Source organism: Mirounga leonina, unplaced genomic scaffold, assembly GCF_011800145.1.
Source record: "Mirounga leonina isolate KUSES-001 unplaced genomic scaffold, KU_Mleo_1.0 Mir_126, whole genome shotgun sequence".
Lineage (NCBI taxonomy): Eukaryota > Metazoa > Chordata > Mammalia > Carnivora > Phocidae > Mirounga > Mirounga leonina.
In genome coordinates this window covers 9,473,854-9,497,036 of record NW_023270314.1, presented here as the reverse complement: position 1 = coordinate 9,497,036, position 23,183 = coordinate 9,473,854, and the positions used below count along the sequence as shown (strand labels likewise).

The 23,183-nt window shown below is 44.8% G+C and overlaps 1 protein-coding gene across 3 annotated transcripts in view; it reads left to right on the top strand.

Annotated features, from left to right (window-relative positions):
- TPH2 (tryptophan hydroxylase 2) overlaps nt 1-23,183 on the top strand; it is an 88,141-nt gene that overhangs the window by 7,098 nt on the left and 57,860 nt on the right. For all 3 annotated transcript variants that reach the window (XM_035002120.1, XM_035002119.1, XM_035002121.1), the window contains exon 5: nt 3,290-3,357. In XM_035002120.1, coding sequence (XP_034858011.1) covers nt 3,290-3,357 — 68 coding nt within the window. The remainder of the gene's footprint in view (nt 1-3,289; nt 3,358-23,183) is intronic.

Below are 23,183 nucleotides of genomic sequence, written 5' to 3'. Positions count from 1 at the left end.
CTACCTCTGCGCCTCAAATTCTTTATGTAAAAAGTGGAAATAAAATCCTTATTGACCTCCAAGGGGCATTTGAAAAGCCTAGTTAATAAAACAACTGGAAAGCATTTTGGCAAGAGTAAATGCCTAATCCCAGGAATGGAAATGCTCTATTAAATCATTCAGATCAATGCCTGGATAGTAAAGGATTTCTTGCGAACCTCCTATTTCCAAATGCTCCCCTTAGTCTAGTTCTTCAATTACTCAACCGGGAGAAAGGGGGTCAGCTTTGTTAGTGTAATAACCACAGGAACCAATGACCTTGTGAAGGAATTGATTCTGATACTTAGTGTAAATTTTCCTGTGTTTAAGTCTGTTCCATTACTCCTAATTATACCCACCTTATGACGTCTCCTCTTATTTTCTGTGCAGCCAGTTGAAATAATCCCAAGTATTTAGCAATCTTCAACCTCTCTCATCATTTTTTTTTTTTACCACATGTATTTCTTTTATAAGCACACCAAATGTTCGTTATGCAAAATCTGGTATTGGTAAGTTGATGTTTTTTGTAAGTTATTATTTGGTGAGCATGGAAAAAGTGGTCTAAGGACCTTTGGTGCCTGGGAATACTCCCAGTTCTGAGACAGGGATTACTGTGTCAGGATGGTGCCCTTGTACTAAGGTGGCTCGGAAGGAGCTGGAATGGGAGAGTCAGGTTGCCGAGGCTCCCTAGAAAGGGTTAAACATCTATCTAGGTCAGTGTCTCCCAAACTTTGCTGAACAAACCATCTGGAAGATCTTTTCAAAGTGCAAAGTGAGGTCCTGCGTGTCTAGTGAGCTCCCAGTTGAGGCTTACGCTGGAGGTCTGCTACACTTTGAGTAGCAAGGATCTAGACTGGGAGGGTCTCTCAAAGTGTGGTTCAAGGCCCAGCCATAAAGTGCTTATTAAAAATGCAGTTCCTTAGGGCTCATCTGAAGCCCACTGAATCAGAACTTTCAGGATGGACCCTGGAATCTGCATTTAAAAGAATTCGCAGGACATCTGATGAGCTCTAGTGTTTGAGAACTAATGTTCTAGCTCAGTGATTCTCAACATTAGCTTTCCATTCAAATAATCTGTGGGGAATTAAAAAAAAAAATACTGAGGCCAGGGTCTCACCCCCAGAGTGCTTAGATCATAACCTCTGGGAACGTGTCTAGGTTCAGAGTATTCCTTAAAGCTCCCCAAGGGATTCTAATATTTCACCAGGGTCCAACTATTTGGGATAGCTACTTGAGTGCCAACTCACACTTGGCTGAGCACTTTAGGGTGCTGGCTGGCTCTTCAGTTCCCCTTGATTTAAACTGAGAGAGGAAGGATGGGTGTGGGGCAGATACTGTCTGGGGATTAGCGTTGCCAGATTTAGTAAATACATATATAGGATGCCCAGTTAAATTTGAATTTCAGGTAAACAAGGAATCAGTTCTTAGTATAAGTATGCCCCAACTATTGCATGGGTGTCCTCCGTGTTATCTGGTAACTTTATCCCTGCCTTCAGTCCAGAATAGATGGCCAAAGAATGCTCTGCCTCTGTGATCACTGGTGTAGCTAGCGTCCCTGTTTTATTTTGCTAGTCCACAGTTCAATCTTGGCAGCTGTGGATCGCCAACGACATTTGCATAATCACTGCCATACTAGGCTAATGAGGCATGTTGAGTAAATCACTCTCTTGCATGCCTGGAAAAGGTGCAGGTGTTTGCCAAGGAGAGACAGTCGAGAACCTTCAGGAAGCCCAGCCGATAACGATGCTTGCAGGGTGATGTCTGGTTTGGCAGGAACTGGGGAACAGGTGCTGTGCTTTTCATATGACTCTTTGCCTTTTGTCATGGCCTGCTTTCCTTCTGAGTAATAAAGGTGCTTGGAACCCCCGTTTTGCTCTCCTAGGCGGCCCGATATTCCTAGTGACTTGAAGCTCATACTTTCTCCTCTAGAGCAGGAGACCTTCTTTAGGTCACAGACACATTTGGTAATGCAGTAGCTTGGTCACAACATTTTGTGTGTACACATTTTAAGGCCTCGTAAGCCTGCCTATGAACCCCAGTTTGAAAACTCCCAATTCATAACAGAGGAAAGAAAGTGCTAGCTTCTCTGGCGGGCATACTTCATTTCTTCGGGGTGTCTGGGTGATCTCAGGGTACTCTCTCTCTGTCTCCCACTGACAGTAATGCTCTTAGAGAGAAAGGCTGTTAGCAGTGGAAGTTCTTTATCTCAGCCCAGCAGACGGTCCTCAATTCTCCTCAGTTCTCCTTCAGCCATACAAGAGAACAGAGTGATTTTCTCTGTGTTTCAGGTGCCTCCTTGAACAGCCCACTTTTGCAGAAGCGTGTAAGCCATAGCAGAGGTAATCTGGGCTTCCGTGGGCCTGTCTCAGCTCTCCTCTCAGAGCCCGTGATCCCAGCGGCCTGTCTGGCCCAGCCTCCATTCTCCACTGCTTCCTGGTTACGCTTCGAGCTCACAGGGTTGCAGACGTAAGAAGTTAAATGGAAACAATTCCTTCTGGGTTTCCAGCAGTTTGAAAAAACCAGCCCAGAAAGAATTGATTGAAAGTACCTGAAGGAAAGGAAAGTGGAAGGTCTGTTGACAAGAGGAGAGATTCTTGAGTAAACCGGGAAGTTCCTCTCAGGAGTATTCCACTTGACAGAACAATGACAGTCAGGATGTTTAACTTCCCAAGTGCATGATGACGGACAGAAGCCTTGCAGTTCCTAAAGACTAAACAGAATCAAAGGGAACTCAGAGTGGAATGGAGCTCACTTGCTACCCTGTGCATGAATCCCTTATAATCGATTTTGCATTATGTGGCTATTCTCATAAAAAACAGCAAAACCTCTTTAATCCATGCTAATTTGGGGGATTCAATGATTATTCTGAATGATAGAATTTTTAACAAATGTGCATTTATTGGCTATTTACCCAAAGCAATTACATTTAGGTTAACTTACTAAATAACCATGTTAAAGGGACCTGTTTTAATGAACAGGATAAGATTAACTCGTGATTAACATCAATTACACGTAAATGATACTTGAAAACCAAAGATGCCATTCACTTTAGCCTGAATTCCCATGCATCCCAAATTAGTACAACCCAAATGTAATGAGGTTTTACTGTAAGGCCAGTTCGCTTCTGCCTGTGCCATGAAGATGGTCATCCAAGGATAAAATTCACATTTGACTCCAACACTCAATAACCACCACGGTGATTTTCTTTCAGGCCTGCTGCGGCGAATTTTTTGGCACTTTGTTAAATAACTTAATCTCTTTTCTGTTTAAGGGATTTAAGGACAATGTCTATCGACAGAGAAGAAAGTATTTTGTGGATGTGGCCATGGGTTACAAATAGTAAGTACCTGTGTAACTCTTTTCTGTGACTTGTGGCCGGCTAATTAGGGGAAACCTGCTGTGTTAAACAGACCCGCCTTGTCTTCACTTTAACTTTTGCAGAAGGCAGACACGAACCATTTTAAACCCTCACCAACCTGGTGGGGTTTAAATGCCAACGCTGATGTTTCACATCCAGGTGTAATTGTAAAATAATGAGACCCACAGGCCACATGCCAAGCACTCCATTTTCACCATTGTGTTTGCCGCTCTGCCAAGGCATGGGGCCATTTTCGTATATACGCTGCAGGGTCCGGAAAATGCGTTTGAATTGTACTTTTGATTTGACTTGTCAGTAACCCCCTTCAATGTCCAGCTTCCCCGGTGAAAGTAGAAGAGTCAGCAGGAATGGTGCAAGGGTTCATGTAAGCAGCCTTAATAGAAAATAAATGTGTTTGCTCTACATGGAAAGGAAAATTCCCTGTAAACTGGAGGGCTTATGGGAGAGGTTCATACCTAATCCCAGATCCCAGTTGGGATGAAGTTGGAGAACCTCAGGACTGGGGTTAGCACGGTGTCTCGTGCATGGTGTGTGACGGGATGTTTGAGACCGGCCGTAATGTAATGTGTTGACTTGCAGGAGTGGCTATTGGCCTCTGTTTATTGTGCTCACATTAATAAAACATGTAGACCCTCCGGGCGCTGCCTTTCCTTTGTCTGGTATGTGATCAGTTACACATATCATGTCTTCCGAACAAAATGTAACTCCATACCCCATAGGAAAGGGTCTTTCTTATTTTAGTTGCGAATAGGTGAGAAGCTTGACTGTCCTGTGCGGCAAGTTTGTCTAGGGTGAGTTTCAGACATTTTGTGTGTTTTAGAGAGTATCATCCTTTGCTTTTTTCTCTTCCTCTTTTTTTTTTTTAAAGAATATGACACACAAGGGCTTAAAGCCAAGTCAAAGGATTCCACATCACACCTCTGACCGAGTCAGTTGTGTGCTCATTTCTAACTTCCTTTCATGCTTTGGTGCTCTTTCCTTCTTCCTCCCAAGCCCCAGGCATCCTTCGTTCTTTCTCCCCCATGTTTATGATCCTAAAACCCAGGACCACTTGGCACGTGCTTTTCCACACGTGTCTACTCCATTTTTGTTTTCCTCTGTTCCAGGCAGCTTCTTGACTGCCTTTAGCCTCCTGTGGCTTTCTCCCCCGCTCACGATGTCAATGTGCACAAGGCTCGTCCTGGCCCAAGCCTCCTTCCCACCCTCAGCACCATCACTCACGAACACCATCTCCCACTGTTTCCCAGTCAAATTACCAAGAGAGGACCCTGATGGGCTGGGCTCACTTTTTCACATCAGGGTCTGATAATTGATTATGAGCCTTCAGCTTGGCTCTCCTTGCTTCACAGATTGTCCCTGGGGAATCAGGTCATACATGGGTCCTTAGAAGGGGTGTGAGCAGGACTGGCCTTTAGGGCATCACCTGCCCACGACATGATAAAAGCTCAGTGCTTGGCAGAGCTTTTTTCTTTAGGTAGAACAGATGGATAAGTATGTATTTTATGCATAGATGGTATATGCATTATACCTATGTAAAAAATATATGTATGTATGTGTGTGTGTCTATAAAGAATTTCGATAGCATAGTGATCAAGGAACTATCTCAAATGTTACTTATTTCTTCTGGAAACAGCCCAGAAATGGGTCAAGACAAGCTGATATTGTGGTGACACTCACTTTCAAGGGGCATTGACCATGGGGACTCTTTTGGTTTTAAAGAAAACATACTGATAGGGGCAGAAGAGGAAAAAAGCATATATCAAAATGATGGAGGGTGAAGCTCTCAAAGCATTAACAGGAGTTTGCGTTTGCCACCTTCCCTCAGCTAAAGAGGAAAATCGAAGTGCAGTGTCTGTGGAAAGCAAAAGTATAAATTGGCGGTTGGAAATGGTAGAGATCTTTTTTTTTTCCTGCAAAAAGCTTTATTGTTTGTTTGGCCCACTACTCAGGAGGAGGCTCCAGGGTGGCTAAAAAGCTGCCTCACGGCTGCAGGAAGAGGCTCAGGCAGGAGCCCTGGCACCAGGGGGATGCCAGAGGGGCCTCTCAAAGGGTGAGCCTTTGGAAGAGATACCCACACAGCCCAGCCTCGGGGGCCGCCAGCCTGTGGAGTTAGCCAGGTGGTTGCCATCTTCTTGCTGAGTCTCACCTGCTCATATAGGAAGTGGGTCTTCAGGAATCACAGAGCTGGGGGTCTGCGTGGGCAAAACCTGGGCACTGCAGATCTAGAAGGGCCTGCTTCAGGCTCTTCTCTAGAACCGCAGCAGCTTCCATGGGATGGCTTCTGGGCATCCTGGAGGAAGGCCTGGCTGCTGTGTTTTTACCTCTACAAGAGGTGCTGGGCACCCTCGTGATTGTCCTTGGCCGATTTAGGGAGGAAGTGGCCCATGCCTTCCAGAGCCACACCAGCGTGATAGAAATAGAAGCCCAGAGAGAGGTAGGTGCAGGAGGCCTGCAGATGCATGCTGACCAGGCTGTTGACGGTGGCCTCCACCTCGGGGGAATAATTCTGACCAATCTGCAAGCTCCTGGTTGGTGGCCAATAAGGAAGCTAAGCTCAAAAGATGGCACTGGCTGGTTCCAGAGGCTGAGTGTGGCTGAGAAGGTGGCTCTGAACGTTATGACTGGAGAAGAGGTTGGTGGGTAATGGGAGGTGCGAAGGGGCATCCCAGGATCTGGCCCCTGTTTACAGGGCTGGGGAGTGCTTAGGTTCAAAGGCCCTCACTCAGTAAGTAGAGGTTCAAGAGGCTGAGGTAGACAGGAAACTGCCAATTCATCATTTTACAGAGAGAACCTACTCTCATACGATTCACAAAAGTCCCTGTTGTCATGACCCCATAAAGGCTAGACATTACCCTGATGGTGATTTGGTGGCAACAGAGTCAAAGCAAAGGGTGTTTAGTAAAGAGAGTCTGGAATCCAGGGGCTTTATAACCCTCTCCCTGGACAGTGCCGGGTCCAGACTGATGACCTCCAATAGCAAATAGATGAAAAACAACAAAATGATTACAGCATTGGAGCCAGCCGGTCTGGGGTTCAAGTCCTGGCTGCACGGCTTCCTCGCTGGGTGATCATCACCACTGGGCCTGTTTCTTCATCCGGAAAAAGCGTCTCCACATACGTGTGACCCACCTCCCGGGGTGGTCGCAGGGGCCGCCCTGCTGTGCCTAGCACAGGGCCTGGCACGTGGTTTGTGATCGTGCCACTCAGTATCAGTACATCTTCCCCTGCCCCTTTTCCACGGGCTGTCTTCCGTTTCCAGTTGAACTATTGTTGTATTCTTTAGCTATGTTAACACCATTGTTTATGCTGCCACCTTAACAAATACTGTAGCTCCAACGTCCCTAGAAGTCATCCTTGGGTGAAAACTCCTCCGGTTCCCCATTTAAAGACTGTTCCCTATACTGAAGCATTTAGGGCAGAACAACATCCTTCTTTATGGAAAGATTTCATAGAAAGCAATCATACCCATGTGTGTGTGAAGCTGCCAAAATACAGATACCAGGAGCACCAAGGCAACTGATGATCTGTTAAGTTGACAGAGTGGGGAAGGTGCCTAGCAGGGGTGGATAAATTTGGAAAGCACAAACCAAGGGCCTGTGGAAAGTAGAGAGAAAAGAATCATTCCTTAATGGCTTTTATGTCAATGCCGCTGTGGCTTCTCTCAGGAGGAGTTTGAGGATGGTTAAGGGCTAGCTATTTGTGTGTGTGTGTGTGTGTGCGCGCGCGTGCACGCGCGCATGCACGCACGTGCTCACACAAGCACACAGAGGACTGGAGGTCAAGCTTGTGTTAGGGGCTGGTGGGTGTGGGGCACAGGTGATAACAAATCCCAAGTGGGCCTGGCCGGTTTGCCACGAAGTAAGTTAGGTGTCCTTTTCGTTCACGAAGAATAAAGATGCAATTTCTAATTGAAATAGGTATTTTTCTAGTGCTGATGGCTTTCTGAGAGAGCAAAGGAAAAGGATGTACATGATAAGTACTTAAAATAAGCTCATTAGAGTGGCTTCTGGCAGCATGCTGCAAACTGGTTTTCCAAACGGATGCTTGGAACCACTGGTCTGAGAAGCAGATTATTTGAAATTGAGGCGATCCTGAAAAATCCGGCATGTGAGGTCCCAGCAAATACAACTGGGTGATAAAACGAGAGACCATTCTGACACGTGGAGAACAATTCAATTCCCTATTGATAATTTGTTTAGGCTTTCTGGACCCCGAGCAGGTCAAATAGATGGTCGGAAATAGAGACGAAGATGGAGTCCAGATGTTTGGGGTTGTTGTAGGGATCGGCAGGCTGCAGTCTGAGGTGTCTGAAGGTAAGGGGAGGGAGAAAGGAATGAAAGACCGAATAACAGATACTGAAACCATGGCCAAGAAGCCCTCCGGGGGATTCGTGTTGAATACTGTATTTTCAATGCTAGTCTTGAAAAGATAAAGCAGGGGGCGAAGAATCAACACAAGCAGAGAAAATGGAAAAATTCCAGTCTCTGATGAAAAAAACCAGCAGGCTCAAGCTCTGTCTCACGGTGAACCCGGAGAGGAGCGGGAGCCGGGAAGGCGGCCGCACGCTGAGAGCTGTCGATAGGGGGCACTCGGGCGCGTAGCTGATTGACAGCGCGGCCGAGAACAGGATTGATTACCCAGGGCCTGAGCCGCGTGGCCGCGAGTGTCGGGGGGAGGCCTAACTGCCTCACCAATCAAGGCAGAGGAAACCGTCCTGAGTGCAAATACATTCTCCGTGGAAGACCCCAGAACGCCCGCCCTGGCTTGAGAGGGCACGGCTCCTGAATTCGCGTGGGAGAGGATGCACATCACACACCCTGTCCTCCCCCACCCAAATAATAGAAATTTTGGGGGGGAACAAAGAAGGAAGTAGCTCATGATTAGACGGTGTGGAGCGCATACAGACAGTTCAGAGACTATGCAAGTGCGTAGGGGGCAGATGGCGTGTGGAGGAAGAGAGAATTATGACGGGGAGGGGGTAGCTGTGAGGTTTGTCTGAAACGATCCAGCTTTCTGCCATTGGCACCTTCATATTTTAACCTTGGCGTTCGCTTGGCTGCATTTCTGTAGGGCTCACAATTGCTGTATTATTGGGGAAGAAGAATCAGTAATACATTTTTTTTTTCCAATTGGCTAGAAATAAACACATTTTTCTTTGAGGGCTATTATAATGATTATTCCTCAACAATATGCATGCATATTTAATTATATTTTTGGTGGGGGTGGTGGTAGTTATTTCAATCCATCTTACTCTCTTGGAAAGAGGCCCTGAGCTCTGACTTTAATTATGCCACTCTTGTTTGCTTCAATTGATTTTGAATATTATTGTGATTGTGTTTTGTTATGAATGTACTTTCTTCTGGCTGAAATTAAGGTGGTATGTGAACCTTATGTCCTTCTCATGGGGCTGCTTCCTCTGATTTATTTATTTTTTATAGTCCTTGGAATCTGAAATGTAAATAGATCAATGCCATGTCAATGAGTAAGTTAAACAAGGGAGTTGCAACAGGCCAGAATTTGCTTTAAGTTGGAAAATTCCCTAACTTGCCAAAAAAACTCCTCTGACTTCAAATTCTGGGAGAACCACTTGAATCCATCTCTCAGCCTCAGTTTTCTCTGTGGAATGGGAATAATAGTATCTCCTCTGCCTTTCTCCTGTGAGTATTTTGAGGATTAAATGAAATCAATGGAGCATTGCTATACAGTGTACTTTATCCTTCTCTCTCTCAAAACAATAATCAAAGAATCTAGACCAAAAGCGTGGGGTTTACTCAGCCCCCTGGCCCACTTGGAGGGCCTTGGTTGCTTTCTCCAGTTTTTCTTTCAATCTGAGAGGCAAGGTGTGGTGTGTTTAAGAGGGCAGAAGCTGGACTGGACTGCCTGCGGTGAATTCCAGCCTTAAACACTTGCCAGCTGAGTGACTCCTGCAAATGATTCGTTTTCTGTGCCTCAGTTTCCATATCTGTACAATGGGGATAACTACTACTGCTTTATAGGATTGTTTTAAGGATTAAGTGAGCTAATATAATAACAACACTTAGAACACTGCATAGGAAATGCTACATAAGTATTTGCTAATGTTATTATAATTTTTCGCACTTCAACTGGCTCTCCTTTTTGTGTATCCTCGTGCTCCAAATCTTTTTTTTTTTAAGATTTTTTTAAAGATTATTTATTTATTTTGGAGAGAGAGCACATGTGCATACGAGCCAGAGGAGGGGAAGAGGGAAAGAATCTCAAGCAGACTCTAACTGAGCATGGAGCCCAACGTGGGGCTTGATCTCACAACTTGAGATCATGACCTGAATCAAAATCAAGAGTCAAATATGTATCCAACTGAACCACTCAGGTGCCCCTCCAGATCTTTTTATTATCTTTTGGTTAATACCCTTCTCCACTCCCCTTCACTAAGACTCTTTAAGCCCTAAAATTGTCTGATTTTTATACTGTATTAGTTATTTATTGTTGTGTAACAAATTACCCCAAAATTGAGCAGCTTAAAACAACAAGCATTTATTATCTCACAAAGTTTCTGAGGGTCAGGAATTAGGGAGTGGCTTAGCTGGGTGATTCTGTATCAGGGTCTCTCACGAGGCTGGAGTCAAAGTGTTGACCCGAGAAGCCTAGGGCTGGAAGATGTTTCCAGTCTGCTCACTCACATGGTTATTGGCAGGAGGCCAAATTTTCTTACAAAATGGGTCCCTGCACTAAGGCTGCCATGTGTCTTCAAGATATGGCAGCTGGCTTCCCCCAAATCAAGTGGTCCCAAAGAAAGCAAGGTAGAATCTACCCTGCCTTTTATAACCTAGCCTCAGAAGTGACATACCATCACTCCTGATGTACTCCGTTGGTTTCATAGCCCAACCCTGCTACACTGTGGGAGGGGACCACACATGGGGATGAAGGCCAGGAGTCAGGCTTCCCTGGGGACCATCTTGGAAGTTGGCTACCATATACATTTAACTTGTGTTCAATTTTATTTCTTCAAGACCCTCTCTATCAGCTCTACCACAACAGGTGCTAATGTATTATCCATAGAAGTAATCCTCACGGAAGCAGAGGTGTGGGAGAACATGTGGCAGAGTGATTAGACTTTGGAGATAGACAATACTGGGTTTGACTTCCTGCTCCACCACTTACAAGCTCTGTGGCCATGAGCACTGACCTAGTTTCTCTGAGTCTCAGTGCTCTTTTATTTTTCCTTAAGATTTATTTTTCATTTGAGAGAGAGAGAGAGCACAGGTGGGAAGGGAGGAGGGACAGGGAGAGGGAGAGAGAAAATCTCAAGCAGACTCCTTGCTGAGTGTGGAGACCGATGCAGGGCTCAATCTCATGACCCTGAGATCATGACCTGAACCAAAATCAAGAGTTGGACACTCAGCCAATTGAACCACCTAGGCACTGCTGAGTCCCAGTGCTCTTACCTTAAAACGGGCATAGAATTTACCTTGTGTGGTTGGGACAATTAGCAGTGATTACACGGCCCAGATGCTGGCTGTTACAAGCTGGGGTTGAATCTAGGATAGATATGACTATTATTATCATGTGTTAAGTAGCTAATGGTTCCTCGATTCCCGTATAATCATTTGTTAAGCTCATTTAAAATGGATAAATGACCTTAAGGAGTGAGTGAATTACGGAATTTCAGGCTCCATGGTGGGCTGGGTTAAAGGAGCTTTTCAAAAGTATATGCGTGTATGTGCATGTGTGTGTGTAAACTTTTCAGTTTCCTGTAACTCATGCATACAGCTTGCTTCTTCAGTTGACAAACTGGCCCTCTCCCAGGCCTTCCCAGGCCAGAGAGTCTCAGCTAAGGTTAGAGGGTGCAGCTTGCAGCTCGGCTGTGTTGGATCAGTCCCTGAAGGGCTGACGGTGGTAGAAGTGTTCACTGTAGGGACCTCTCAGCTGGCATACTTGGGTAGTTTTAGCCTCCTTTGGTTAAATTCCTGCCATGTGCGGGACACTGTGTTCAACACTTTGCTCATTTGTTCGCTCATTTTGGGATAGGTGCCGTTCTTGTACTCATTTTGAAGACAAGGAAACTGAACTTCAGAGACATTAAGAAATTTACTGAAGGCGACACAGCTGATCATGTTACCTGTATAAACACCAGCTGTGGATGCTTTAATTTCTCTGAAATGGAGCAGTTGAGGAGTAGAACGAAAGCAAATACTGTCGGCCTCGGTTCATTTCCCAGATGACCAGAATAGTTTCCGAGTAAGGTAACTTCCGGGGCTGTCAAGTGTGCTTCTCTTAAAGACTCTCTCTTTCTTTGCCCAAGAAGCCACATCTATTCTTTTGTCCGCCTGGACGTGGCTGTGGCACTTCCTCTTGACAGGCGGTATCGTATCACAGGTTGAAAAGCGCAGTCACAGCACGGAGACTCGGCATTTTAAAAAGTCATTCTCTTTAGAGTTCTCGGCATATTTGAAATGTACGGCTCTTGTGTGTACTTAGTTCACTGCAGGCTTTAGGGAGCCAGGACTCAACCCAGCCGGGTGTGACTTCCAGTCTCTGGCACGTCCCGGGGCGGGGCGGGGCGGGGCGGCACGTGGGCGGGGCCCCGCGGGCCAGAGCCACGCCCCAGCCTGCGCCGTGATTCTGCCCAGCTCCGCCCTATCCTGTGCTCTTCTCCTCCCGCCTCTCCCCGCCTGACCCCTGTGGGAGGTAGGATGGATGGAAATAAACACAGCTGGGCTGACGCTTGAAAAACGATTGCCAGGGGTTTGTCCCTCTCTGGCTCTTTCTAGTAGCCAGACTATTTCTTGATTTTTTGATTTAACAGAATCGCACCCTTTGTGATTCATTTGCTGCGAGTTTAAGTACACAGCTAAACAGAGACTCTAAAACAAAACAGTCCCGAATGGGGACTAGCATATTTGAAAAGTGCAATCGCCAGCCCAGCAGGCTTATTCAGTTTGGGGGAGCTTGTGAGTATTCTACTCTGCTCCATCAGAGAGAGAGAGAGAGAGAAACCTCTCGTTCGACATGGAGTGGAGATGATTCTAACCTCCTTTCCTCAACGAAGCAGAGAACATTTTTTGCCACCCTCCTCTCTCCCCACCCCAGATACCCCACGTCAACACGAAGCTCTCTGGGACCAAAATGCCGTGCACTATAAGACGTTGACTAGATACATAATAAGGAATGGATGTGCCTTCCGAGCCGGCATCTCGCTTCTCAGGAGGTCTTGTTTCCTCTTGTGCTACGTGACTCCGCAGGAGTAGCTCTAGTTTTGTAAAGAAAAGGAAGGAGGTGGATGATCAGAGACAAGCAAAGGTAGGCTCGAGACAGCGAATAGGACTGTTTGGCAGATCCTGGGTAGAGCTGATGGTGCCTGTGCCCACCACTGGGCACACGGGGCCTTCCCGACTCCCAGGTACTTGTGACGAGTTAGCGTTTGTTTGAGCTGGAGGATTACGGACGCTGAGTCTTTGCTAGGAAGCATTTGCAATTCTTGCAACTTGCAGAAATATAACAGGCGTGGCTCCACCTCTCCACCTTCCCAGAAATTTCAGTTGACCTTAGCATTTCTCATTTCATGTGAGAAGAGGTATGATTTATGGATCCTGCTTGGTTTCAGAATGTAGTGAAAAGAAATACATTACTAACAGGAATTGTGAGTGCCACATTACCTATTTTTAGATAGGCAATCTTAATTGGAAACATCACAAATAGAAGGTAGAGGAAGGATGAAAGGGAAAAGTTATGCTTTCTTCACAGGGAAGAAAACTTAACTGGGGGGTTGTAAGTTTTTATCTTTAATTCTATTTTTCTCATCAGTTTCTCATCAGATGGTCACCTTGATGAATTGTGGGCTCTGTTGTGAGGTGGGACCAAGCTTTAATTTTTTCCCCTTCTCCACCTTTTTGCGAAGACGCATCTTAGAAAGCAAATATGTTTTCTCCCCGACTGAGCTAATTCTATCCCATTCCATTATCCTCCATTGATTTGCTTTCCCGGGTTTTGAATGAAACTGAGATATATGTGGCTGTTTGGGTACTTTGTGACTCCTGCATAAACACCAGTTGTTGATGCTTTAATTTCTCTGAAATGGAGCGGTAAATTGAAAAGTAGAACAAAACCAAATATTTGTTGTGCTGGGGTCATTTCCCAGATGACTGGAATGGTTTCTGAGGAAGGTCACATTAGGGTTTTCAAGAGTGCCTCTTCCGTAGAATCTAAATATCTTTCTCTGCTCAAGAGGCCACACCTGTCTCCTCCCTTTTTTTCAATCTACATAGCAACTTCCATTTGACATGGGTGATATCATCCTCAAGTTGAAAATGAGAGCACCAGAATTAAATGACCGGGTTTTTAAAAAGTTATTCTGCTCTCTACAGAATTCTCAGTGTATTTGAAATGCACAGTTCTTGGAAGTACTTAAAAGATGTCAGGCTTTATGGAAGAATCATTTTCGTGCCAAATGTTTCTCTCTACCTGAAGTTCAGCTCAATGGCTGAAAGGAAGGGAGCCTGAGAATTGAAAGAAAGACAAAAGGGAAAATTGATTTGGAAAAGGTTTCTCCTTTTCATTTTTTGAGCTTGGCGCGTTTTTTAGATGTGCGTGAATGCCTCAGTAGGATGTTGTCTGATTATAACGTGGCTCCCACAGCTGGGGAAACATTAGCACAGTATGGCCTGGTGTCACTTACTGACAAGGACAGGCGTTGCACCAAATTCCACAGGGAATGAGGTATGAGTATTTTATTTTAAAATGATTTCCATGAACATGAAGGACTGAAATTACTTTCCACAAGTCGTGTCTGAGAGGTGAATGGATTCACACACAAGAGAACTGTTTTGTCATCTCCAGACCTATTCCCGACCCTGCAGGGATGGGATAAAATTGTATTCATTCCCATATGCCTGGAGGAAGGGATCCATCTATACCGAGTAGCCAGTAGGTGCTAGGCATCGGCCCAGGCACTTTACAGATGGCATCATTTGATCTCAGTGTTGTGTGGTTGTCTTATTTCCTTCAGTTTCAAATGAGGAAGCAGAGGTCAAACTCAATGCTTCATACACATTAAGTACTCAGTACCTTGCACTGAGGAGTGTTGGTTAAGAGCGGGGTCTCTACTATGGACTCTGAGAAACAAACTGAGGGTTCTAGAGGGGAGGTGGTGGGGGGATGGGTTAGCCCGGTGATGGGTATTAGAGAGGGCACGTTCTGCATGGAGCACTGGGGGTTATATGCAAACAATGAATCATGGAACACTGCAACAAAAACTAATGATGTAATGTATGGTGACTAACATAACATAATAAAATTAAAAAAAAAAAAAAGCGGGGGTCTCTAGAGCTAGCCTTCCATAATCTGAGTCCCAGTGGTGCCGCTCACTAGCTGTTTGATCTTAGTTTACTGTGTGTAAACCTCAGTTTCCTTCACCATAAAATAGGGAGACTAACAGTAATTTAATCACTCTCTAAGGTGAGTGTTATATGACATTATCCAGGTGATGTGCTATTATATTGTTATTGTTACAGGAAGATGAATGGGTGGATGCTATAATTGGTCAAGGCGCAAGACGTGTGGGATTAAATCTGGAGGCCTTGGAGACCCCGGCCTGGGTCTCTCCATATCAGTGCCCTGAGATTGCTGGCCGCTATTGAATTTCAGCTCGTTTCTGGATTGCATTCTTTTGAGTCCCATTTCCTTTTGTGTGTTGAACACGCACGGAGCGATGGATGTGAGACCCATTGTTGTGGCTGTTCATAGTTAATTTCATGATAGTTTTTGCGGAAGAAAGTCACTCCTCTAGAATGTGAAGAGGGCTTTCTGCAAGGTGAAAAAATGGTGGGAAGCCCCATCCTGGGGTGCACGGGACAAATAAAAACAAATAATTTCCAGGAGTTAAATTTTCACTCTCCCTGAGGCTCCCAAGGTGCAGTAGTTTATTTTCATTATGTCTCTTGTAAAGGCAGCACCAATATTAACAATGTGAACAAAACAAACTAACATTTTTGTTTGCTACCATCTGAAAGTTCCTTAGGGCCCATAGACTCATTTGTGAAAATTCATGTGTGCAAAACTCATTTGCAAAAGCAAATAAAATATGTGATCACAAATGCTCTTTACCTGACTGGCCTAGGGGACTAGCTGAAAATGAGTTTGTGCCTTTACGTCTACTCTATGGTGTAACGTACTTGTCTCGGGCTGCCTGGTCTCCTTACTAAGTGAACCCTCATCGAGCCATTTTATTTATGTCAGACCAACTCGATGGTTTGAAATCTGGATATAACTCAGACGGTTGTTATGTCACTGTACTGATTTGTGGGTTTCCTTTTTTTTTTTTTTTAAAGATTTTATTTATTTATTTGACAGAGAGAGATAGCAAGAGCAGGAACACAAGTGGGGGAGTGGGAGAGGGAGAAGCAGGCTCCCCGCTGAGCCAGGAGCCCGATGTGGGGCTCGATCCCAGGACCCTGGGAGCATGACCTGAGCCGAAGGCAGACGCCCAACGACTGAGCCACCCAGGCGCCCTGTGGGTTTCCTTTTTGAAAAATTGCATTCAATCACCATGCTCTGTAGCTTTGGAAACATCTTTGCAAGTTCATTCCTTAAGAAGTCCAGCAAAGGAAACATCTCTGCGTTCAGCTAAGTTTGGCTTTTATGTCCCTATGGGTTTGAATATGCTGCTTTCTTTCCTCATGAAAACTGTGGCTACAAGTATAGGATATGCCTAGGAAGCCTGAGTTAAGAAAATTCGAAAAAAAGAAACTCTTACATATAAAGTATGCAGTACGTGGGGATAACTGGAAGCTACCAGGAAACTTACTGAAATCTCAGTCTTCGGACTTGCTTTTTCCATAGCAATTAAAATATGAGGCAGGGATGAAGTAAGACAAATGCATATCTGCCAGACTTTGTGATACACAACTATAATTCTTCTCAACCTTTACATTTGTGGCTTGTTTCAGCCAGATTGATTTACTTATTCAACAAATAATATTTGTTATGTATTCTAGGCTCTGCTCTGGGTAGCAGGGATATAAAAATGAAAGAGCAAACAAAAATCCCCTGTCTTCAAGGAGCATACGTTGTAATGGGGGAATAGATTTAGCAGATTAATATTTTGGATACGTTACTCCCCCCTTCACCCCTACGCCGCCCGCCCCGCCTGGGTAGTAGTGACACTATTTCATCATAAAGTTACTTAGTGTCCTTTATGGTCTGAATCCTGAAGTGTAACTTTATCAAATGCAGGAGGCTTAGACTTTCTCATTGACTTCTGGGAAATCGGTAGAAAAAATGGCATTTGCTTTCTGGTTAAACTTTAATGGAATCCATTGACTCCACTTAGGATTTTTTTTTTTTTTTAAAGATTTTATTTATTTATTTGAGAGAGAGAGAATGAGAGACAGAGAGCATGAGAGGGAAGAGGGCAGAGGGGGAAGCAGACCCCCCGCTGAGCAGGGAGCCCGATGTGGGACTGGATCCCAGGACTCCAGGATCATGACCTGAGCCGAAGGCAGTCGCTTAACCAACTGAGCCACCCAGGCGCCCTCCACTTAGGATTTTTTTTCCCCTGGCTTGTGGCAACATATTTTCCAGTCTCGGAGGCATAAGCCATCTTCCTATTGAACTCCCATTGACCACACAGCTCTCTGCTCAAGACACCTGGCTGCAGGGGATACTATTTTGTGAAGGTGGGACCAACTGGCACAGGAAGAGGTGACATTATGGTCACCAGCTACATGAGATCACAAGTACTGATTGAAATTTCTGTACACCAGTGTGTCACCTCAGTTGTGAGAAGTGTAACAAATGCTTTGTGACAATCGATAGTAAATTTTGTGAATGATGAATGTTTCTTTTAAAGAAATTACACTGGGGGGAGGGCACCTGGGTAGCTCCAATTGGTTAAGCGTCTGCCTTCAGCTCAGGTCATGATCTTGGGGTCCTGGGATCGAGCCCCGCACCGGGCTCCCTGCTCAGCGGGGAGTCTGCTTCTCCCTCTCCCTCTGCTGCTCCCCTCCGCTCATGCTGTCTCTGTCTCTCAAATAAATAAAATCTTAAAAAAAATTACATTGGATCAAAATAAAGATTCTTCTTAGAATAATGTCAGTCTCCTCTTCTATAGTCTTATATGTTTTCTTGGATGGGAAAGAAAGAGGATGAATTACAGATAGCTCCCTGAAAATTATGCAGAATTCAGGGTATGCTCATTGAGGAGGCAGCACATGCATGTGTCATATAAGTCAAGGGGAAGCAAGATAGAGACCTCCTGCCTTCATGTTTCTATACTCTTTCTCCAAAGGCCCTGTCCAAACCCTTAGAGGAGCTGCTAATTGCTAATGATTTGCAAAGTTGATGGGGTTTTACATTTCATCTCTTCTCATTTCTCTTCTGCAAACCCCCAGGTGGAAGTGTCAGTCAAGAGAGAACTGCCTAAGGTAGGGAAGGAAGATGAGACAGAGATGAGAGGGACAGTCTATTCCAGGCAGATAAACAGCTTTTGAATAAGTGAGGTGTCTCCTGGCCCAAGGAACATGTAATGAAATCCAATAAAAAATGAGTTCATTCCTAACTGCTTCTATCAGATTCACCCATCCCCTTAACCGATTCTCTGTTTACCTTCTGCTCTGTTTGGTTCTTGCCACTGAGGAGATCCAAATGTTTTCAAAGAACACAATCCGCCTTGTGTTGCAGCCAGTCTTGCCATCTTGATGGAAATACTGTCAATTGCAGCCTGTTACATCTTCCTCCACTGAATAAGTGAATTGCTTCCCGATGCTGGAGTTCCTCTAATGAAAACGCAAGCAAAGAAACTGCATCTCACCTTTGGAATTCTAGACAGCAAGGGCTCCAGGAGACAGCCAGGGTGTACCACGGTAATCAAATATTTTCCAATCCCCCAAATTAAAAAAAAAAAGTATAAGAAAAGTCCAGCCTTGTGGTTGGACCTGCTGGAGGAGAAGATCAAAGAAACCGTTAAATAAAACAAAAAAGCATTGCTGCTTATTCATCTGGCTAGAGGAAGAACTCCCACAATTTCTGCCTCAGTGGGCTATGTGTCTCTGGATTTCCGTATCCAAAACATATTTGTTAAACAACTTGAACAAGCTTGGGACTTACCTACAATATCTATAAATGTACTTTTGCCTCTGCACTTTCTATTTTTCCTGTCTGTGGGGACAAGGCAGGTTTTCCAGGATCATCCCCCTGCCTCGAGGAAGAGTGGCATTTCACCTCACAGGCAGAAAGACGCCTCCCACAGCCTTCAGTGTTTCCAAAGAAAGTTCTTCATCATCTCTGAGTAACCTATTGCACCAGGGATTTTTCTCATCATCAAGCCTCGATTCTGTAGTGACCACTGTCGTGCTTTTCCCAGTTCTGTCTTCGCTGAGTGCTGGTTTCCTGTTGTGTTTCTACAGACTTAGTTTACCATTCTTTGGCAAGAGGGCCAAATCTGCAGTGAGTAGAAGCTCCCGAGAGTCGCATCTGTTTTTCTCCAGTGATTTAGGGATCTGTGAATAATAATTTTGGGGGTTATTGAGAATTCCGGAATCCCAACTTATTCCATGCAAATGGAGGAGACTCCCTAAAGATCTAATTATAATATTTACATGTCATTAGTTTGTTGAGAAGTCTCATCTTATTGGGGTTTATTCCAATGGTAAAATGGTTTTATTTTCCCCACTCTCTGCTTTCCACTGTATTGTGTTGAATTCTACTTTCCTGCTGGGAAGCAAGTTCCTTAGCAACATCTAATTTGCTGTCATTTTCAATTATTAGTATAGTCTCATTTGGGTATTTAAGGCCTAGTCCCCATTCATTTAAAAAAAAAGATAAATCTCAAATTTGATTCAAAGTGTATCCTCCTTCCCCCTCTGTTATTTGGAGGGAGTGTGCATGTGTGTAAATGCACATGTGTGCTGGTTCTGAGACACCTTTCCTTCTCTCTTCTAGGACCTCACTCCCCTGAGCGCTGGGGCGGGGGGAGGGGGTTTGCTGGGAGCTTTTTACAGGGTTGTTAGAAAATCAGTGGTGGGCAGACTGCAGGCCACACTCACCGTGGCTTAGACAGATTCTTTCTGATGGGGTGCTCTCTGTTGAAATGGTCTCTGCAGAGTGTTATGTACAGTTTCTTGGGCCAGCACCCCTCCCTCCACCTCCATCCCTGCAGACATGCGCCCTGCAGCCCCGTGGCCTTGGCAGTGGTCATGCCACCGACCCCTTCTCTAGGTTGTGCACGCTAGAGCTTGGGAACCCCTCACAAAACAGGAGTGATGGGATCCCCTTTGCCTCCTGAGAGTTAGGCAAAACTAGATGGGACAAGACTTCTCCATTTTCCTCCCAGGCACATCACATCGATTTCACAGAAATCTCTAGAGCTCACTGGGCATCTGGCTCTATGTTCATGTGAACCTCAAATGTCAGAGGATGCATGTCAAAGGTCCCCTCTTCTCTCTCATAGAGCACTATGCTCCTAGCTTCCAGGTACCCTCATGTCTCTCTACTGGTGGCCACACCAGGGGGTCCTGGGGTCCTGGGGTCCTGCCACTCAGCCAACATCCAGCTGGGAAACATGATGCCAGGCCCCACTTCTCCTGGGCAGTCCTCCTAAATGATTGTCATGGCGCAGCCTACTCTCCTCCTGGGGGAAGGGGAAAGAACCTGCCCTCTCCCTCAAACACTGGCCTTCCCCGTAATCCTGTGCCTCTCTTATTTCCTGTTAGACTGGTGGGTGAGGTTTGGGCGTGGGTTGGGAAGGGTGGTAGGACAGAATTTTTTTTTTAAAGATTTTATTTTGAAGTAATCTCTACACCCAGTGTGAGGCTTGAATTTACAGCCCTGAGAACAAGAGTCACATGTTCCAGCCAGGTGCCTCTGACAGAACTTTTTTAGTGGTAGGGCCATTTCTGCTGCCTCTTTTTTTTTTTTTTTTTTAAAGGTTTATTTATTTAATTGAGAGAGAGAGAGAGCGCATGCACATGCATGAGCAGGGGGAAAGGCATAGGGACATGGAGAGAGAAAATCCTCAAGCAGACTCCCCGCTGAGCATGGAGACTGACTCAGAGCTCGATCTCACGACCCATGAGATCATGGCCTGGGCTGAAACCAAGAGTTGGCTGCTTAACCGACTGAGCCACCCAGGTGCCCCTCTGCTGCCTCTTAATAAGCTGGCTAACTCTAGCTGCTGGGGGCTTTCTCTAGAATGTGAAGTACTTAAGAGACTTTAATTTTGGGCCAGAGCAGAGTTTTAGGATGCTGAACTATGACACCTATTACATATATATTAAAACGTGTACCCACAGATAGATGTAAAATGATTATGGGTATATATCCTAGGCCCTAAAAAGATCAGGACACCCTCCTGTCATTCTTCTCATATACAATTCACACACAAAAACCTTAATCCATGACAAGGGCAAAGAAGGGCAATGCATTCTGTTTTTCCCATGACTACAATTTTTATTTTTCCAAATGTCAAATTTCAAAGTTTTTAAAAACATATATGCATTCCTAGTGCCCCAAACACTATCTCTGGTCTTACTGAGAGGAATTAATAAGTGAATAAATATGCAAGTACTTTATGTGATCTACAAATACATGCAAGTACCATGATTACATGTATTGTATATGCGATTTTCTATGTATAAATACACATACCTACAAGGCTTATTTCAGTTTGGTATATGAAAATAAGTTGGTTTCTGGAATACATTTTTTATTTCATTGGATTATACCAATCAAGTAAGACTACAGCCAGTCTTGAGCCAGACTGACTGGGTTTTAAGCCTGGCCCCATGATTTTAGGCACATACCTTAATTTCTCTGAGCCTCAATTTCCTCATGTGTAAATGGGGATAATAATAGTGTCTACCTCATGGAGTTGTTGTGAGAATGAAGTGGATTAATTCATAAAAGAAAAAACCACTTAATTAACCTTAGAAAAGTGTCTGGCCCATAGTGACCTCTGAAAGATGGTTTTTTTTTTTTTTTTTAAAGATTTTTATTTATTTTTTAGAGAGCGAGCGAGAGAGAAACAGCATGAGAGGGGAGAGGGTCAGAGGGAGAAGCAGGCTCCCCGCTGAGCCGGGAGCCCGATGTGGGACTTGATCCCAGGACCCTGGGATCATGACCCGAGCCGAAGACAGACGCTTAACCATCTGAGCCACCTAGGCGCCCAAGATGGGTTTTTATTATATAATCTTATTAGCTACAGAGAAAAATAGGAAATTTCTTACTTTTTCTTGGATCTTGGTATTTTGGCTATTAATCATAGAAATAAAATGGATAAAATTAGCATTTACTTTGTGATGAAGTTGACTTTTAAACATTTGCCTTAAAGAGTGACCTGGGGCTAGGGGCTAGAGTGGAATGAGAAAGCTCGAGATGACCAGAGTCAGAGGTACCTGCCATCAGGGTAGCAATCCTACATGCACCTGTGGAGAACTCAGAGCGCAGGCTAGTGAGCCACCCAGGCAGGGCGGTCAAGGGGAAACAAATGGAAATGTATGTGACCATCTATATTCCCAGGACTGATGCTGGAAATTCGTTATTAAGTAACAGATCAGTAAATCTCTTTGTTCTCATTCTAGCTCGCACTTGCTTTCCTTCTATTGCTTGCTGTTGGCTATATTCAGCTCCCCTTTGAAATGCCGAAGGTTTGCAGATTCATATCGAAGGGAAAAGTTTGACCTAACAATTCTTTTCAAATGGCTTCTCAATATTTCTTTTACTGTTTCAGCCTCATCGCCTTCCTACCTCATGCTTGTGCCCAGCTCTTATTAGCTTTGTTGGCTTACCTGACTCAAATTGATTTCGTTGACTTTTCTGGAACTGGAGGCAGACCGTTTATATATTTATTTCCTTGCATCCTTTCTATTTTTATCTTTCCATTTCTAGCTTTCATTCTAAACTTATCACAGATGCTAAGCCTTAGCAGTCTTGATCTTCTCAGCAAATATTTGCCAGGTTGTAATTTTTTATTTATTATCAACAGCCAAATTTAAACAAGGCTAATCTCTTTCTAATTTGGTTTGCGTGAGCCCCAGTCTTGGTACTTAAAGAAAGCAAATGCTAATTGCTTGTTCTTTCTTAAGTGTGTTCTTCCCTTGTCCCTCATGCACCTCAGTTCTTTTTTTTTTTCAAATAAAAATAATTTGGGGCAGTAAGAACCACATTTGGATCTAAAGTTTAAAACAAAAAGTATTTTGGCAAGAACACCCATAAGTATAGAGCTGGTTGGGGGATGGGGGATCTGTGTGTTAGCCTCGTCTTGTTATTGTCCTCTTTCCCTTCTTTACTGCCTTGGTGGGGGAGGGGGCGGGGGAGGGGAGGCAGGCGTGGGGTGGGGGGGCGGGGTGCTCCAGGTGGTCCCAGCTTGTTGAAGGGGTCCTGCAGCTGCTGCACCTTGAGTGGCAGTTGCTGCCCGAGCTTGGGTTCTGTACATGGCAGAGGTAGCATTCCTAGTTTTATGTGTATATATTTGGACTTCCATATGTTGTATGTATATATGTGCTGACGGCAGGGGCAGAACTTCTGACGGGTGGCCAGGGTAGGCAGTGGGGAGGGGGGAGTGCTGCAGGTGGCTGTTGAGGATGTCTTGAGAGGTTTTGCAAAACCCGAATGTCACTTTTAAAATACGTATCTTCATCAGAGGCTAAATTCGGATTCTGGTCTGTCAAACAATAGCTTGCAAAAGCACATGTCTGTGCTGCCCTCCTTCTGCTGGTTCCCAGCTGCTTCAGGAGCTGTTTCCTGCTCATGGCTGCTGGCTGTTGTTACAGCATTTCCTCCGTCACCTTTCTGTCTGGGATCTGGCAGATCCCAC